Genomic DNA, 19,299 nt, shown 5'->3' with positions numbered 1-19,299 from the left:
GAGAAAAGCACAATAGGTCCCCTTTAAAAGCATACAAAACAAGCTTTATTAATCTTTTATTTATCCCACGGAAAATCCTCCATCACATTAGTCTGATTTTGCATTTTCAGAGTTATTCTTTTGAGCCCATCATACAGTATGCTGTCTATATACATGAAAATAAATTAAATCTTTGTACTTGATACTAAATAAGCACCTGCTGCTCAGCTTGATGTAATTGTATGAGACTGCCTTTTTAAATTGTGCAGGATGATTTCCTAAATTTGAAATTAGCAAAATAGCAGGCTATGCAGTGTTAGGAAAAGCTTTGTGGGATTTAGAGAAATCAGTTACTGTGTGTGGGGATGACATTCAACATTCATCCTTAAAACGGCATCAGGAAAAACCTCAGCTTCACTTCAACAAAAGCAGAGAGAGCGAGCAAACAGGTGGCGTAGATGCTCCCTAGAGAATGAGTGCGGATCAGCCCCGTGGTTGAAAAATAGGAGACAGCCAGCTCTAACTGCACTGTTAGATGTCACTTTCCATACTTTGCTGACTTTACTTTCATCTGACATTCGTCCCGTCTGAGATAACGATCCAGAAAATGAACATTTTGAAAGGATAGTAAGTAAAAAGACACATGGATGAGTGGATTTTTGCTTGTAAATGTCTCTCTTCTTGAGTTACACTGTGTTTCGTGGACAGAAGCAGATGACGCACACGAGCCTAGTTGGTCTCTGTTGACAGAAAAGACTCTTTCTTCTTCTGACTTAATAACACAAGGAATATAATATACAATAAATTATATATATATACATGGTGGGATAATATCTCTATAAGAAATAGTACAGTGGATAAGGAGGAAGAGGTGTGTTTATAAGTAAACAGGTTTAAATAACTTATGAGTCATCATTTATTAATAAATGGAGCCCAGTCGCCCGCGCGCACACACACACACACACACACACACACACACACACACACACACACACACACACACACACACACGCACACACACATACACACAGACACCCACACACACACACCCACACCCACATGAATTCACATCGGCATCCTGACCTCTCAAAGCTGTCACACCTCAGTGCTAAAGGAAAAGCCAATCTATATTTATCTCACACACACATCCACCAGGTACTTGTGGATATATGGATGTGTGTGTGTGTGTTTTAGAGAGCGAGGGAGCAGAGATGTGAATATTTTATGCATGCATGCAGTAAGCTCCTGTCAAAGCATTCATAACTCTGCCTGCTTGGACTATGTCAAGCATTTGCATCTGTTAGCTTATTAGTGTGTTAAGATCACAGTTTACTGCTAGACTCCCCTGGGCTTCACACCAAAAATTCAATAAATAATCAAATTGCATGGCTGAAGTAGACACTACAGTATGAAACGACATGTAAATAAACTGTTTCCTCTGCTGTTCATAATGACCGAGAAAAGGGCAGCGTTAAGATGGAATGTCAACACATTATAGTAACATGAATAATAGATGTCGACACCATGAAGGGGTTACAGGTTGAGAGCAGCGGGGAATAACTGGAGGCAGATGAGACACCCAGTTGATGATGATTACATGTTTTCATTATCTGATGGTTTTAAATCAGGGAGAGACGGCCAAGTGCCGCCGAGCGCCAGAGGGAAGCAGGTTTCCACTCCAACCAAGCACAACACCAGGTGATTTGACTGATGAGTTCCGCCTCTCCGGCTGAAGGTGGGCTAATCAGCGAGGCCTCCTGCTGTGCTGTTTGGTTGGATCGGAGACCTGCCCATCCTGTCAAAGCAGTGCCAGAGTCTATGATACTGTTTTTCAGGGCTGGCTGTAGTCCTTTTGGTGCCCTAGGCAAAATTTAGATTTTTAAGCCCCCAGCCATCGCTCTAGAGTTAGGGTTCAACCCCCCCAGAACTCTAATTCTAGCCCCATAAACCGCAACACACATCAGACATCACAATGGTTTTAAGTAGGGCTGTCAAAGTTAACGTAATAATAACGCGTTAACGCAAATTCGTTTTAACACCACTAATTTCCTTAAAGCATTAATGCAGTCAATCTTCCGGAGGTTGTTGGGAAGGAGGCTAAATAATGCTCCAAAACTTATGCTAAATATTGGCGAAGAAAAATTGGCATGGCCATTTTTCAAAGGGGTGAATGAAAATGGGTCCTATGGGTACCCACGGGTCTCCCCTTTACAGACATGCCCACTTTATAATAATCACATGCAGTTTGGGGAAAAAACATGCAGTGTTTTGCATGTAGTATAAATGTGTTATTTTCGCCTGTTCTAAAAATGTTTTTTTGAATATTACTGCATACTGTGGCCCCTAAACAGTTTTGGAATTGCATAAATTGGGTATCACTGTAAAGCTTGTGGATCCAATGAGCCTTATGGTATTCATGTGTGATGATGTTAGCCTCCATAGAAGCCATTTCATATAGTGATCACATGCAGTTTGGGGCAAGTCATAGTCAAGTCAGCACACTGACACACTGACAGCTGTTGTTGCCTGTTGGGCTTGAGTTTGCCATGTTATGATTTGAGTATATTTTTAATGCTAAATGCAGTACCTGTGAGGGTTTCTGGACAATATTTGTCATTGTTCTGTATTGTTGATTGATTTATAATAATAAATATACATACATTTGCAGAAAACAAGCATATTTGCCCACTCCCATGTTGATAAGAGTATTATATCCTTAACAAATCTCCCTTCTGAACAGATATAAAATGTGTGATTAATTTGCGATTAATCACGATTAACTATGGACAATCAGGACATTAATCACGATAAAATATTTTTAATCTATTGAAAGCCCTAGATTTAAGACAAAAATTAAGATTTTATTTTCATAAATAAATGTATTTATTATAATATAAATAAATTGGTCCCTGATATTGTTGACTTAAAAGTATTGAGTCAGTTTCACTACAATTTACACTTTTATTAACAAATAAGTGCGAGCTGTACGGGCTGATGAAAAAGTGTTTATCTGATCTTTTTCATTTTATTGTCTTTACTTCCACTGTGCTCCTGTCCTTTAGCCTTATTCTCATTTTATCTGTCTGGTTTTATTTCCCTTGGTAAAGCACTTTTTAAAACTGTTAAGAAAAATGCTATATAAATAAAGTTTATTATTATATTATTATTATTATTAGAGCAGCAGCTCATTATTCAGATCCTAATGTTCATTCTTGTCAACAATGAATTTCTACCTGGGGATGAAAGGTGAATAAAATTAGCTTATGTGACAAAAAAAAAAAAAAAACAGCATGCTGGCTCAGGATCTGTGATGAGGAACTATTGATTGCAGGATAATCAGAGAATCTTCTTTTAATGAAAGAGATCCCAAAGCAGGTTTATCTTTTAATGCCCGAGTATAAAGCTGAATAAAGAGTGTTTAAAGAGGATAAATTATCATTTATATTAAAGGTGAGGCCTTATCACCCTGATCCTTAAAGCAAAAGTTTGACACTTTGGAAATGCGCTTAGTCATGTTCTGGTGGAGAGTTAAGGGCGAGGAAGGAGATAAAGGGCCATTAGATGATGAGATTGATACCTCTCTCATATCAGTCTGTTAACATAAGGTTACAGCCAGCAGCCGGTTAGCTTAGCTTAGCACAAAGACACATTTCTGAATGAGGTTTCCTTCTGAAAGTTTCCTTCAGAGCACAGAATATCTATATAATATCTGTGTTGTTGAATTAAACTTGTGAAAGACAGCGCCTTCCTGCTCCACGCCCATTCCATCTAACACACTCCCAAAATACGCCGATACGTGTGTGAATGCTATATATACATGAATGCAACGTTGTATATGCTGGTGTACATGGGAAAACTGACTGAAAGTATACCAAGTTGTAAATAGACTTCCTGTCTGTGTTTTGTCCCAGTGGAGGCTCTTCACCTAGGAACTCTGATGGCTGCACATGGTTACTTCTTCCCCATCTCAGACCACGTCCTCACTCTCAAAGATGATGGTACTTTCTATAGGTTTCAGGTAAGAATAATAATTTGTACTTTCTGGCTCTTATTTGTGTCGAAGGATCTTACTACATCTCTATTAGTCTCTAGATATCTATGGCAATGTTTAAAAATGACCCAAGAAGAGGAAATGCTTTACATGCGATTATTTTTTTAAACAGGCTTTACCATGTGTTACTGTATGTCATCACATGAACTATAGACAACTATAACAACAATTTTTGATTAGGTGTGAACAGAAGGTTTTAATTCAACAGCAACAGGTATATGTACACACATACATACATACATACTGTACATACATGTAATTGTCTTAATAATAGTAGTAATAGTAATAGTCTTACGCTAAATTCACACCAGAGCAGTGGCGAATCGTGGCCTGCGGCAAGCTGCCAGTGAGCAGCGGCCGCTTCCAAGTTTCAGCGAGCTGGGTCCATTTGATTCTGTGGCGGCCAAACAAAAGTTGGGCGAAGTGCAGCACAGAGAGGACCCACAGCCAATCAGTAAACGGGTCCTGTGACTCCTGTGACATGTTGACCTATGTTACAAAGAAACACATGAATTGTATGGTATGAATTTGGCATTACGTAGGCATGCAAATCAAGAGGGAAACAATTCATAATACATAGTGGAAACACATACAAGAGTCCAAACTGAAGCAGTTGTTGATCAATGCGACCCCTACCGGCTGGTTCAGAGTAGTGAGGAGTTCACAGTTAATGACTGTATAAAACTGTCAATAAAATATGTCTTCAAAAAGTGTGTGTTACTGCAACCACGAGAGGTCCTTGAACATAGTCATAAATAACCTCAAAAAATATTAGGCTGATGAGTGATATGCGAGATTAGCCGTGGACAGACAGACATGCTCACACAGGCACGCACACACACGACCAAAGTAATACGTATTGTCATTTTAATACAAAACGTCTGAAGCTCCTTCCTTGTTGTTGAAAATAAAAATACAAAGAAATCACTTTACACATGACAAATTTCCAACTCGAATAGCTGCAGTCATGATAAATCTGTTGAAGTGCCTCTGTGTGATATGCTGGAGTCAAAACGGTGATGAGGAGTCGCTGTGCCTCATAGCTCTTACTGGTTTATGAAAAAAACAACAAAAAAAAACACATCACTCTGACTGTCAATAGTGGGATTGACAGTTTTAGTGATTTTGCACCCAGCGAGCTCCCCCAAGTGTGCAGCACACAACTAACCAAAGTAAATCAATGCCCAAGGCTGTTTGTGTTAGTGGCAGACTTCGCTTTGCTCTTTACGTGTAATGGGCTTTCATCTGAAGCTAGTCCAGTCCATACAGCGCTGCCCGAGGAGGGTCAAGATTCATGCTGGTGTCTGCTTTCAGTGCTGGCGGAAAGGAGCTTATGTGCTTTAGACGTTACTCAGAAACCATTATACAACAACAAAAATATTTCATTGTGACAGATGCAGGGCTGTGCATGACAGTGCACACTTTGACTCGAAACACCATGTGGTTCGCTACGCTGTCAAAGATGTAAGGTTTCTTTTCGTTTTGTTTCTTAATGACCTGTTTTTCCCTTCAGACTCCATACTTTTGGCCATCAAACTGCTGGGAACCAGAAAACACAGACTATGGTGAGAGAGCTGTTCTGTTATAGTCTAATTCCTACTTTGTGCATTGTGCAGCACTAAAGGGGCTGATGATGCAATGACTGTTTGTGTAGTGCATTTGTCCAGTAGATATTTTTTTACTGTTGGTGTTTGCCAAAAAATTCAAAAGATGAAACACAAATGATGCAACTGCAGTATGAAGATGGTAGGTAGAAACATAAAATCACATTTCGTTTTTGATGCTTGGCCCACAATTAGAATCATGCATAGTGCAGTTGGCATGCAATAATGGTGTGCTTTCTATCTTACTTCAACACAGTCTCACGGCAGTTCATGAAATAGTCACAAAATTGAATCTATTTGATTTGTGTATATACGCTCAAATTTCCCTTTTTTTCATTGCGCTCAGCCCGACTTTCAACAACGTTTTTCTCGGGCGTTTTCCTACAAATGTCCAGCAACACGTGACGCACCTGTCAATTTCTGCTCCAGTCTTTTCAAAATAAAACTGCTTAGTTAGGTTGAGGAAAAGATCAACTTGGTTAGGCTTAGGCAACAAACTACTAAGTTAGGCTCAGGAATAGATCAACTTGATTAGGTTTAGGCAACAAACTACTAATTTAGGCTTAGGAAAAAAATCTGGGTTTTGGTTTAAATGACAATGGAAATGCTGTAACTTAAGTACGGAAGTTACGTGACAAAAACTACTTAGTTAGCTTTAGGAAAAGATTGACTTGGTTAGGTTAAGACGACAAAACTACTTAGTTATCTTAAGGAAAAGATCATGGTTTTGGTTTAAATAACACCAGAAGTGCCGTAACTTAAATAGGGAAGTTATGTGACAAATATTACTTAGTCAACTTTAGGAAAATATCGCGGTTTGGGTTCAAATAAAACTGGAAGTGGCAAAGCTTAAGTATGGAAGTTACGTGACAAAAACTATTTGGTTAGCTTTAGGAAAAGATTGCGGTTCGGCTTAAAATAACACTGGAAGTGCGTAACTTAAGTACAGAAGTTACGGGACAAAAAATATCTAGTTAGCTTTAGGAAAAGATCGTGGCTTGGGTTAAAATAACTCCAGAAGTGCTGTAACTTAGGTACGGAAGTTAAGTGTTGACTTGTGGCTGCTTATTTCTATTGTCCTCAGCCAATTGCCTGTCTCTAACAGATACACACTGATTACAGTAACGGAAACCAGGGATGTTTGTTTGTATATGTGCACCTGTTGGCCGAAGGTTTTAACGGTGCCACGGGGATGAGCATTTTCATTGTTTACAGAGGAGAGGAGAGATAGACATTTCATGGTGCCAAAAAATGGTTTGAGCCAATAGCTGCAGCTTTGCAGGTCTTTTCATCTGTTGTTTGAGTTGTTCTAAGGCTCGCTGTGAGAATCATCCCGTGAGTGTTATAGAGGAAGTTAGAGTGTCTCAGATGTAGCAACAGATTCACATGAATAATGCCCCTTAATGAAAACAGTGTAATGGCATAATGAAGCTTCCACATAATGGTCAGTTAACAAAGAGATGAAGGGATGATGATATAGCACAGGAAGACATCAAAAGTCAGGCGCACACACAAACACACGCACACACATGCACACACACTGTAACAGGCGCTCAGACACCATGCAAAGCCAGTGACCTTTGTGGTTTGCAGGCCAGTTTAAATGTGCAGTTGAGAGGATTAAATGAGTAAACGCAGGGCCACTTAAGGCTGTTAAAACCAAGCTGGGATCCCGTTCTCTCTGTAATACCGATCTCTCTCTGTCTCTCAGCTGTTTACCTCTGCAAAAGAACAATGCAAAATAAAGCACGTCTGGAGCTTGCAGACTACGAAGCGGTAAGTGAAAGAGGTCGTTTAGTGTCAGCGCTCCCCTCTTCACATATCTGTTCTGCTTTCAGGCTTTATCTCTTGCCTTTTTGTTCGCACTGACACTGAGCACATTTGTTTTTTTTCTAGTATGCCACTGCATCATTTGTAACTCTCCTTTCACCAAAGCTATTAAATGAATCACCGGGTTAGTTATACTCAGGGTTTTTTCTTTTGAACATTAAAGATGGTATCCAGCCGTGCACTGTACACACATCATGCACAATAAACATAATCAGCCCAAATCCCTCAAAAGCCCCCCCACCCCCACCCCCCTTTATTGTTCTTTGTTTTACTTGCAGGAGAGCTTAGCAAGGCTACAGAGAGCTTTCGCCAGGAAATGGGAGTTCATTTTTATGCAAGCAGAAGCACAAGCGAAGTAGGTTTCTATAAGAACCACACACGCATTGAGTGAGTCCTCTTACACCCTCATTCTGACATGATTAAACTTACTCCAACTTCCCTGTAATTGCCAGCACACAACTTCACAGATGAGGATGGAGTAAATGCATCATACATGTGTTGGAATAAGCTACATGCTCTGAAAAAAAACAGTACTGAACTGCCTTTTTGCTCCTCAGAGTGGATAAGAAAAGAGACAAAATTGAGAGGAAAATTCTCGACAGTCAGGAAAGAGCATTCTGGGACGTACACAGACCAGTGGTGAGTGAAATTACTGATGTTGTCGTCACCGCCACCTTTGCTGTCACTGATACAACTGCTGACATTATCAACATCATCTTAATCGTTCCTGCAAAACTGAATGATATAGAAAAAATAATTTCACACTGATAACTCTCAAACCACACACATAGAATCAAAATTGCATACTGTAGATATATCACTCTGGGTTATTTTAATCCATTGCACACATTTCACAGGATGCATCAAGCTGTGTGACAAAGAAATAATGTTTTGAAAATGCACTTCATGTACACAAGCTATATAGGAATGTTGCAAAAGAGGTGAGCACACCTCTGTCATGTATTCCTCTGTCATACTGTAAACATGAAATGCCACATCAATAGCTGCCACAACACATCAGCTTCACTGCTGCTCTTTACCTCGTTCACACACACACTTGCTTAGCATTAGCATTTATCCCCTACCCCCTGAGGTTAAAGGATCTTCGCTGCCGTATTTCTCCGAAAGCCGCCGCTCCATGCTTAATTGGAAAATAAGTTCAATTTATGCGTCCTTGGAGCAACATAATCAATATTAATTCAAATTTCACACTGATGCTGTCGAGCTACTTAGCTCTGTTCTTCTGGAAGAGACCGAGATTATACCACTTGTTCAATCAACCAGAATTTGCACACTATTTCCCGCTGGTTTACTTGTTTTGCTAGGATTGGCACATTTCATGTTTAATTAACCACCATCTAACACATTGTCCTGGAGACTTCTCAGAATCAGCTAAGCATATTGGATTATCCATCCATCCATCTGCAACCGCTTATCCCGTTAGGGGTCGCGGGGGGGCTGGAGCCGATCCCAGCCGACATTGGGCGAAGGCAGGGTACACCCTGGACAGGTCGCCAGTCCATCGCAGGGCCATATTGGATTATATTACCTGCAAAATCATATCACGGTGGTGAAATTGCACCTTCACCGTTTGGGGCGTCATGCTGGAGAGCAAAGCATAAACAGCTGAAGTTGTAATAATTAAAGGTCCCATATTGTAAAAAGTGAGTTTTTCTTGTGTTTTATATTATAATGCATATTTAAGTGATATATGGATACTGTGAAAGTATCGAAACACTCAATCTACAGAGAAATACACACAGCCATTATTCAGAAAACTGTGCCTTTGAAACAAGCCGTCAGGATTTCTGTCCATTTGTGATGTCACAAATCTACAATAGTTAGACCAGTTTGACAAGAAACGATGAGACTAAAATGTAGTTTATTATTGTGTACACGACTTCCAATGTTGTAAACACAATTTCATGAGTTTCATTTGAAGGCACCATTGCCTAGCAACGCAATTCCATTGCAATCCCATCGAAATGCGCTAAAACGGAGCGTTTCAGCCAGAGGGTGAATATAGGTATATTCAGACACATAACATGAGAAAAATAAAGTTTCTTTTGAACATTAAAGCGTGTCAACATGTTCTAATAGAAACAAAATACAAGTAGGAACCTTGAAATGAGCATGATATGGGACCTTTAAATTGAATTAGCTGAATTTTAAGATTTTCTCTCACAGCCCGGATGTGTGAATACGACGGAAGTTGACATAAAGAAGTCGTCCAGAATGAAAAACCCCCACAAAACCAGAAAGGTACAGTACATTTCCACACTCTCTTTTAAGGTCAGGGTCGATAACATTGTAACACAGACAGGCTCATTGTTCCTTGCTGTGCTTGTCAACAGCTGTGAGACTTCTACTATTGATAGTTCTGTTTTGTTTTCATGTTTTTTTGCCGTCTCAGTCTGTGTATGGGCTGCAGAATGATATCCGTACCCACAGCCCAACCCACACCCCCGCCCCAGAGGCCAAGCAGCCGACACAAGAAGAACTGCAGGAACAGGTTAGACCTGCAGGTGGCACTCTACCACTAAAGATAGGATCTTTAATCATTTGAAGTCAATGCTAACACTCACATTGTAACTGCAGTTCTTATTTTTCATCTATAACTTCATAGTTACATTAACATTTTAATAAAAATGTGATATGTACATAACTTAGTACAATGAATACAGAGTTTAAAGTGCACACATAGAGTAAAATAATAAAAATATCATGCAGTTGGTATGTAAATATACTTGCAAACCAACAATTTCTTGTGAATTTGTGGAGAGTGATGCATGCTAATTGTTCCCTGCTGTGGTTTCAGATCGCCTTTTGGCAATTGCAATTAGACAGGCATCGACTGAAAATGTCCAAAGTGGCAGAGAGGTGAGCGATGTTCTTTGTGTCTTTATTCAGTTTAGCCATCGATCTGTTTATTGAGCCTTTAAATGGCCTAACACGGCGTGGAATTAAGAGCGCCGATGACCTTGGAGAGTGATCCGGCCCAGACAATGCCTTCAGTGAGCGTCAGTGCTGATGATACCAGATACTGGATGGCACACAAAGTGTTGATTTGTCATTTCATGCACTGAAAAGAGAGGTGCATTCGGCAAGAATGAGAATTTCACTGGAGCAAAATTACACTAGATGTGATAAATAGATTATAATACACGTAAAATTTCCGCCAGTAGTACAGATCGCTGTCATTCATATGCTTTCTATGTTTCTCCTCAGTTTACTGGCCTACACAGAGCAGTACATCGAATACGACCCCTTCCTCACGCCTCCAGATCCATCCAACCCCTGGATCTCAGATGACGCCACACTCTGGGAGCTTGAAGCCAGGTGGGTGCATGTCTCCAGAGAAACAGCAATATAGCCTACATGGATACAGAGATTAGCTGATATATATTAAATGTGTTTTGTTGTGTATCTGTGATGCATTTGTGTGTGTCCTCCGCCAGTAAGGAGCCAGGCCAGCAGAGGGTAAAGAGGTGGGCTTTTGGCATCGATGAGGTTCTCAAAGATCCGGTGGGGAGAGAGCAGTTCCTCAAGTTCCTGGAGTCCGAGTTCAGCTCAGAGAATCTCAGGTACTCACCAAAATGCATGCACACTCACACAGTGTGACTCATATCCAAATAAAAAAAAGCATTTTGGTTCTCAACTAATTTAAAGGTGCTCTTTTTGATGTCAGGAGCATTAATATAGCAAAGATAAAGATATAGAGGAGTAATGTCTACCTGAGCAGTGATTGAAGTCACGCTCCCTCTGTGTGTGTTGTAAGCACATGCTTTTAGTGCATGTTAGTAAATTTGAGCGTGCTTCACTGGCTAGCTCTCGGCCGCCGCTCTGCACTGCTCTCATACGGCAGTTACAACTGATTATGCCATCCTGACCGGTGATATCGCGGAACCCACCAGGTTGACAACAATGTTGTCACTGTTAGCGCTGTTAGCACCATTTGCTGCTAGCCGCCTGCTCAGCCGTAACCATGTTGAGAGCCAATCTCGCATTTGGCACCTTTAAAATATCGGACCGTTTTACTGCCATGTTTACTCCACAGTGATGTGTAAAATAATATTTTACATGATGACATTTTTTGTAGGGCTTTCAAAGTTAAAGCAATAATAATGCATATTCGTTTTAACGCTACTAATTTCTTTAGCGCATTAACGCAACTCAGTTTTAAAGCTAGAGTGAAGATCCTGGTATCATATGAAACTGCAAAACCTAAGGAATCCATCGGTACCAACAATGTCATACTAGCAAAGGAGGTTAAATAACGCTCCAAATGTGTCATGGCCATTTAATTCAAAGGGGTCCCTTGACCTCTGACCTCAAGATATGTGAATGAAAATGCTTTTTTTGGGTACCCACGAGTCTCCCCTTTACAGACATGCCCACTTTATGATAATCGCATGCAGTTTTGGGGCAAGTCATAGTCAAGTCAGCACACTGACACACTGACAGCTGTTGTTGCCTGTTGCTTGAGTTTGCCATGTTATGATTTGAGCATATTTTTATGCTAAATGCAGTACCTGTGAGGGTTTCTGGACAATATTTGTCATTGTTTTGTGTTGTTAATTGATTTCCAATAATTAATATATTCATACATTTGTATAAAGCAATATATTAGCCCACTCCCATGTTGATAAGAATATTAAATACTAAAGACAAATCTCCCGTTAAAACAAATGAGTGATTAATTTGCGATTAATCGCGATTAAATGTTGAATTGACTGACAGCCCTAATTTATTGTTATAGTTTAATCTATAATAATTCATCAAATTTATAAGATGATCATATGTTTAATGTATAATATTTGCAAAGCAACCAGTAAGCTGTCAAATAAATAGTACAAAAAGTATATTTGTTTCTGAAATATAATTAAAAATGTAAAAAGTAGCATAAAGTAGAAATACTCAAGTGAAGTAGCTAAAAATGTACAGTACTTGCGTAAATGTACTTAGTCACTTTCTACTGTTATAGCTGGAAAGATAGCAGGATCCAGTTATGTGTTTTGATTTGTATTACAGACTGCGCCTTTAACCGTAATTGCCACATGCCGAATCACAACTCTAACAGCTGCCTGAACCTGAGCAAATTGCACCTTCAACCACAGACCGAGTCTTAAGCCTAAAATAAACGGTTAACTTTCGTGGGACCGGTGTTTTGTTTCCGCATGGGTCTCCACAATGTGATTAACTATGAGCACACGCACACTCAATGCACACGTGAGAGACTGCAGGATTTAACTCACACTTAACCCCCCCCCCCCCCCACACACACACACAGACACAACCACGAATATGAAATGTTCACATACACTATACGAAACACTCACAGTATATGCTTTCCCACTGCACATGCCCATATGGTTAAATTGGAATAACTGAACATTTGTGGTTCTCTGATGATAACAGACATGATCATTAATATTTCACTTGAATAGGCTTTTACTGTCTGTACACATAATTATGGGATGCTAACAACTATCACTGTTATTACTAGGGTCGTTGCTTCTCCCATGCATGAGAGGTAACCTACAGTGAAACTGTTTAATCAAAGCAGGGAGAGCTGTTAGATGCAGATTTTTTATGCTCAGTTGTAGCTGTGGCCAGAATAACACAGGTGGGAAGGAATATTATGTTAATCGGTTTATTCATGGTAACAGGAATACTGCAGAGTATCAAAGATGCATGCAAACAGCTAAATATGAACACTGTGCAGGATAGCTCCCCTGCTCCCTCTGATGGTACATGCCTGTATTGTTTCTGCCCAAAGCTGATAATGTGGTCAGTTTAATTGAATTGTAATTTAATATCTCAATCAGTTGAGCATCGTTTTAACTCTCCCATAATTGAATGGATGTATCACTAATAATACTGCTAATAATGGACACATTAACCCTGTAACTTTTTTAAATTTAACTTGCTGCATGGTGCTGCAAATATTCACTATTAAATCAGGCTCTGCGGAGGCAAACTTCTACTTCTACTTCTCACCATGTATTTTTTTCTCCTCTGTGATGATAAGATGATGGACCAGATTCCTTAATGTAATATTTGTAAAATAGATGCTTTTCAAATGAATTATTTAATTATTATTGGAGATTATTTTCTTAAACAAAATGTGTACATAAAGACTGATTTATATTGCTTAATAATTCTGGTGCCACTTTCAATTTGTGGTCAGAGCTACTGTATTAAAGGGGACCTATTATGCTTTTGTGCCTTTTCCTTTACCTTTAGTGTGTTATATAGTTTTTTGTGCATACGAAAGGTCTGCAAAGTTACAAAGCCCAAAGTCCAGGCCAAAGGGAGTTACTCTCCCCCACAGAAGCACTGCTCCATGAACTGCCTGAAACGCCTTGATGGAAGTCTCGCCTTTTCTTCCGTAACGTGGTGATGTCACCAAGTAATACATTCGCATAATACCTGCCTAGCAGCTAGATTGGCACACCCTCAAATAGAGCTAGTTAAAACGGAGCTGGAGTGGAGTCCTAAAAGTTTGGTTCGATTGACCAATCATAATAGTGGGCCAGATGTCCAATCAGAGCAAACTGGACTTTTCAGACAGAGGGTGAAAAGAGGTGCTGCAGCACAGCTGGTATGAGAAAAATAAAGCCTTTTTTGACCAGTAAGGTTCTAGTAGAAACCCAAAATACAAGTAAGCACCTGAAAATGAGCATAAAAGATTGTCTTTACTTACCGTTAACTTTGGTCTGTAGGTTCTGGCTAGCGGTCCAGGAACTAAAGAAACGTCCCATCAGAGAGGTTCCAACCCGGGTTCAGGAGATCTGGCAGGAGTTCCTAGCCCCAGGAGCGCCCAGTGCCATCAACGTGGACTCCAAGAGCTACGACAAAACCACCCAGAATGTCAAAGATCCTGGACGCTACGCCTTCGAGGATGCACAGGTACAAACGATACAAATACATTAAATCACATCCATAGCTTACGTCTGTAGTGGCTTATGTACAATTTTACACTGTACATGAGCATAGTGCACATGTGATCTGAATCTGTATTTTACAACTGATACAACAGCAACATCTTCACCCCTGGCAATTTTATAAATTACCTGTGCCTTTGTACATTATTTTCACTTGATGTGTTTCTACAACAGGAACACATCTACAAGTTGATGAAGAGTGATTCTTACAGCCGTTTCATCCGCTCCAGTGCCTACCAGGAGTTATTACAGGCCAAGAAGAAGGTAAAAAACACATGGCTCAAAACATCGAATACAAGTCTTAGTTTGAAAATAAGATGAGATGCAGGGAAATATATGCATATACAGTATACACTGCATGTATACACAGACTCTTCAGTGATGCTGAAACCTGCCCTCCTGGCACCCACACTCACGCCTTTTCAAAGTCTGTTAAATCACACTTTAAGCCCATTGCCGGTAATCCTTTCACACGTTGCTGTTGCACTCACCTGTAGTGACATATATTCTGCTACAGGGCCAAGGTTGATATAATCCTGCTCAGTGAGTATATACAGATCTTTTTCACCACTAAGGGGCAGAAAATCAATCTGGGTTTAGAACAACATGATCTTCCCACTGGAGTTGTGTTCTTTTTAGTTGTGCTTTGGTCTCCACTAACTCCTAATTAAAGGCCAGTCTGTCTTGAGCTGCACAGTTGGATGTGGATTTGGCGCTCCAAGCAAGTCCTTGAAATTACCTGCAGTTTTTATTGTGTTAAAGGGACAGTGTGTAGGATTTGGCGAAATGTAGTGGTGTGGTTGCAGATTGCAACCAACTGAGTACCCCTCAGCTCACCCCTCCCTTTCCAAAACTGCGATAATGTGAGCCATTGAGTGTAAAACCGTGGTAATGCCGGTCACCTCGCTCGGAGGCCATCCTTACCATAATAACACTACTTTAGGAGCAATGGAAGTCAGACGGCAGTTGGCGGTACCATGATTTTGCCCTCTGCGGCTCACGTTACCGCAGTTTCACAAGTGAGTCAGAGAACTACGGCGGCCTTCAGGTAACGTAAAACGTGAAAGGCTCTCTCTAGAGCCAGTGTTTGGTTTGTCCATTCTGGGCTACTGTAGAAACATGGCTGACTCTGTGAAAAGGACCCGCTCCCTATGCAGATATGAAAGGCTCATTCTAAGCTAACGAAAACACAACGATTCATAGTTGATTAGTGATTACACACTAATGAAAACACAGTTGTGAATATAATATTCCATTTGCTAATAGATCCCCCAAAATGCTACACACTGTTCCTTTAATAACAATAATATTGCTTAATAATGATTAAATTATATGTCTCCCCCCAAAAATGTACCGTGTCTGAAATGGATATACTATTCCTGAATACAGAAGTGTATGTGGTATGAGTTCCTTAACTTAAAGGTTCAAACAAGGTCAAACCAAAGAACAAAATGGCACCTGCATGCCAGCAATACCAATGAGGGGCAGATAGAGAGAATGCAGCACATTACCAGAGTCTGCTTCAGGTGTGGATGATGGAGTAGCTGAGCAGGACTCCTGTTGGGTTTGTACAAACCATCATGAATACCAGAGGCTGTCATAGCATGATGAATAATTCTGAATAACACAGGTGTATTTTTGTGTTTTGAACCTGCTCTGTCTCATGCCTCCTACACTTCCCCTGCTTGTCATTCTGACAAAGAAGATTGTGCTATTCTAGCTAGGGTTTTTTGATCAAATATCATGTGAATGCATTACATTGGAAGAGACTTTTTTAATAGCTTTATACTGATATACTCTTTTTCTATTCTGTTTTTGAGGTAAGCTGAAATGAAAGTGCAGCTCATGTATATCTGGCTTGTTATTCTCTAAATATTACAATTTAAACATGGACCCCTGAATCTTCTGCGCGGTAAAATTACTTCAATTAACGTGTCCTTTTTGTCTTTGTCCCCACAGAAAAGTAAGAACTTGTTCTGAAGGCTCTTGCTTACAGGTAATGTCCAATACAAAATCATACATCGCTACATCAGTGGTTCCCAACCTGGGGTCCGGTCCCCTTAGGGAGGCGCCAAAGATCACAGGGGGTGCACCAGAATTTGTCTGCTCTGAGGTTGTCAAAATTAGATTTGCTCATGTATAACTAAAATCATAGTAAGACACTCACTGGATAATTTATACTAGGGCTGTCAAAGTTAATGCAATAATAGCATGTTAACGCAAATTTGTTTTAACGCCAATAATTTCTTTAATGCATTAACACAACTTGTGATTTTTAGGTTGTAGCGGGCTCAATTTTAAAGCTAGAGTGAAGATACTGGTATCATATGACACTAAAAACCTAAGGAATCCATTGGTACCAATAATGTTATACTAGTGTGTCACAAAGAAGTCTAAATGACGCTCTAAACTTGCACTAAATTTTGGCGAGGATGAACTGGCATGGCCATTTTCAAAGGGGTCGGTTGACCTCTGACCTCAAGATATGTGAATGAAAATGGGTTCTATGGGTACCCACGAGTCTCCCCTTTACAGACATGCACACTTTATGATAATCACATGCAGTTTGTCATAGTCATAGTCAAGTCAGCACACTGACACACTGGCAGCTGTTGTTGTCTTTTGGGCTTGAGTTTGCCATGTTATGATTTGAGCATATTTTTTATGCAAAATGCAGTACCTGAGAGGGTTTCTGCACAATATTTGTAATTGTTTTGTGTTGCTAATTGATTTGCAATAATAAATATACACATACATTTGCATAAAGCACGCATTTGCCCACTCCCATGTTGATAAGAGTGTTAAACACTTGACAAGTCTCCCTTTAAGATACATTTTGAACAGATAAATAAAATGTGTGATTAATTTGCGATTAATCACGATTAAATATTTGAATCAATTGACAGCCCTAATTTATACGTTTATAAGTCTGTGTATAAAACTATTTTGAAGGTATTTATTTTGCTATTTAGTAGCACTACTCAGTAGTGGGGTTGGGGGGTTCAGCTTTTGTTATATACAATTTGGGGGCTTCAAGGAAAACAGGTTGGAAACCATTGCTCTACATTGTCAGTTTGTTGTTGTATTGTCAGTGATACTGCCAATTACTGTAGATATGTTGCGATAGACACTCTTTTTTGCACCTTTACAGGTTTTAAATATACACACTATAAGTAATGTTACATTTACATTCAGTTCAAATCCTAAATTTTGCACAGTGCATGCAATACAAAATGTGCAATTCCAGCATCATGTCCACAGCTGCTCATATTGTTATTCAACCAGAAAATAAATGCATTTATTCTCTCTCATTCATTTACATACTGACCTCATTCTCTTTTCCACCTGTCTGTTTTTCTCCTCTCCTTCCCAGCGCAGGGGAAACCACTAGCATCCAAGAGGCTGACCAGTCGTGTGCCATCATGCTCAAATCAATGCCATCTCTCTCTCTGGGACATGGAGAGGGGGGGGGACCATCTCATCTCTTCGTCATCATTGTCTGTCCATCCGCTCTCGGCTCAGCCGGGCGATGAGCCGGACCGTCTGTTCGTCTGTTGTCCACCGGATGTTGCATGTCCATGGAGAGGATGCTCCTTCTTCTCTCTCCTCTTACAGTACCTGATATATTTCCAGTATTCTCAGAAGGGAGGCACTGCTGGCTGGACTTGTGAGGACACTGACAGACTGGCGAGATGGAAAATGCCATTGAAGAAAAATCAAACCCAGCGTTCCAGCTCTTTCGATCGTAACTGCTGGACCGAAGGCCCCTCTCTCACTTCCAGCTGAAACAAATGATGTCAGAGAGAAGAAAGAAAAAGAAAAAAACACATAGAAAAAAATAAATAAAATGACAGCTTAAACTGATAACTCTAACCAATGTCATCGCTTTACATGATCTGAGGTCACAGATACTTTGTCACGCTATGGGAAGTGTTGTGCAGAATGAATATACAATATATATATACATATATATTATTATTATTATTATTATTATTATGATTATTTATTGTGCATTTAATTTGCTTTGCATTATTTTATTGCACTACAATAATTAGCACATATGGTTTTCATTGCACTTGTAAAGTCACATTCAGAATTACAAAAATGCTGTCTCCTGTCTTATGTAGAACATAATTCTTTGTTATTCTCTCCTGCATTTATTTTTATACCATATTTAAAGACACTTTTACTTACTTGTATTATTAAAGTTGGCCCTCTATCTGTTACTATGGCCTGGCTATGGATTTTCTTCTAACTTTTTGAACGCACAAAGTTCTACTTTAGCAATAGCCTTGTTCGACCGCAGGCCTTTTCCCCCAAGGAACTGTTTGCGTTTCGACCGCAGGGACCAGGGTCTAAATTAAGTTCCAGGGACCTTTTGCCCCCCAAAAAGGCCCTGGTTGGGGGGGTAGTACTTTCTGAAAGTACCGGAACTCTTGGGGTGGAGTTTGCAGAGATGACAGTCGCTGATTAATGAAACACACACAGCACTGCTGCTTCAACTGTACCGCTTCATTCATAAAACAAGGAAGTACTCTAGTATCGATTTAGGACCATTTTAGGACGAGAGGAGATCATTTCTCTTTGTTTGATAACATTAAGAGTAGGGCTGTCAAAATTAACTCAATAATAACGCTTTAACACCAAATCGTTTAACGCCACTAAATTCTTTAACACATTAACGCAACTTGCGATTTTTAGGTTGTAGTGGGCTCAGCACACTGTCAGCACACTGACACACTGACAGCTGTTGTTGCCTGATGGGCGCGAGTTTGCCATGTTATGATTTGAGCATATTTTATATGCTAAATGCAGTACCTGTGAGGGTTTCTGGACAATATTTGTAATTGTTTTGTGCTATTAATTGATTTCCGATAATAAATATATA

General features: G+C 39.9%; 1 protein-coding gene across 3 annotated transcripts in view; it reads left to right on the top strand.

The window, feature by feature from the left end:
* Positions 1-19,079, top strand: part of rgs7a (regulator of G protein signaling 7a) — an 89,867-nt gene extending 70,788 nt beyond the window's left edge. Inside the window, exons 5-18 of one of the 3 annotated variants that reach the window (XM_074646234.1) lie at positions 3,891-3,997; positions 5,544-5,595; positions 7,346-7,410; positions 7,743-7,819; positions 8,022-8,103; positions 9,652-9,726; positions 9,878-9,976; positions 10,283-10,344; positions 10,693-10,803; positions 10,923-11,048; positions 14,190-14,376; positions 14,586-14,675; positions 16,371-16,407; positions 17,790-19,079. In XM_074646234.1, the coding sequence (XP_074502335.1) occupies positions 3,891-3,997; positions 5,544-5,595; positions 7,346-7,410; positions 7,743-7,819; positions 8,022-8,103; positions 9,652-9,726; positions 9,878-9,976; positions 10,283-10,344; positions 10,693-10,803; positions 10,923-11,048; positions 14,190-14,376; positions 14,586-14,675; positions 16,371-16,391 (1,154 nt within the window). In that variant the 3' untranslated portion in view covers positions 16,392-16,407; positions 17,790-19,079. Of the gene's footprint in view, positions 1-3,890; positions 3,998-5,543; positions 5,596-7,345; positions 7,411-7,742; positions 7,820-8,021; positions 8,104-9,651; positions 9,727-9,877; positions 9,977-10,282; positions 10,345-10,692; positions 10,804-10,922; positions 11,049-14,189; positions 14,377-14,585; positions 14,676-16,370; positions 16,408-17,784 lie in introns of all 3 variants that reach the window. The other 2 variants (XM_074646233.1, XM_074646232.1) reach the window with 2 other exon arrangements.
* The last annotated feature ends 220 nt before the right edge of the window (positions 19,080-19,299 follow it).

The sequence above is a fragment of the Sebastes fasciatus genome, chromosome 9 (genome assembly GCF_043250625.1).
Source record: "Sebastes fasciatus isolate fSebFas1 chromosome 9, fSebFas1.pri, whole genome shotgun sequence".
Classification (NCBI taxonomy): Eukaryota; Metazoa; Chordata; class Actinopteri; order Perciformes; family Sebastidae; genus Sebastes; species Sebastes fasciatus.
The sequence above is the reverse complement of the archived record's forward strand: the minus strand, read 5'-3'. Positions and strand labels throughout refer to the sequence as shown.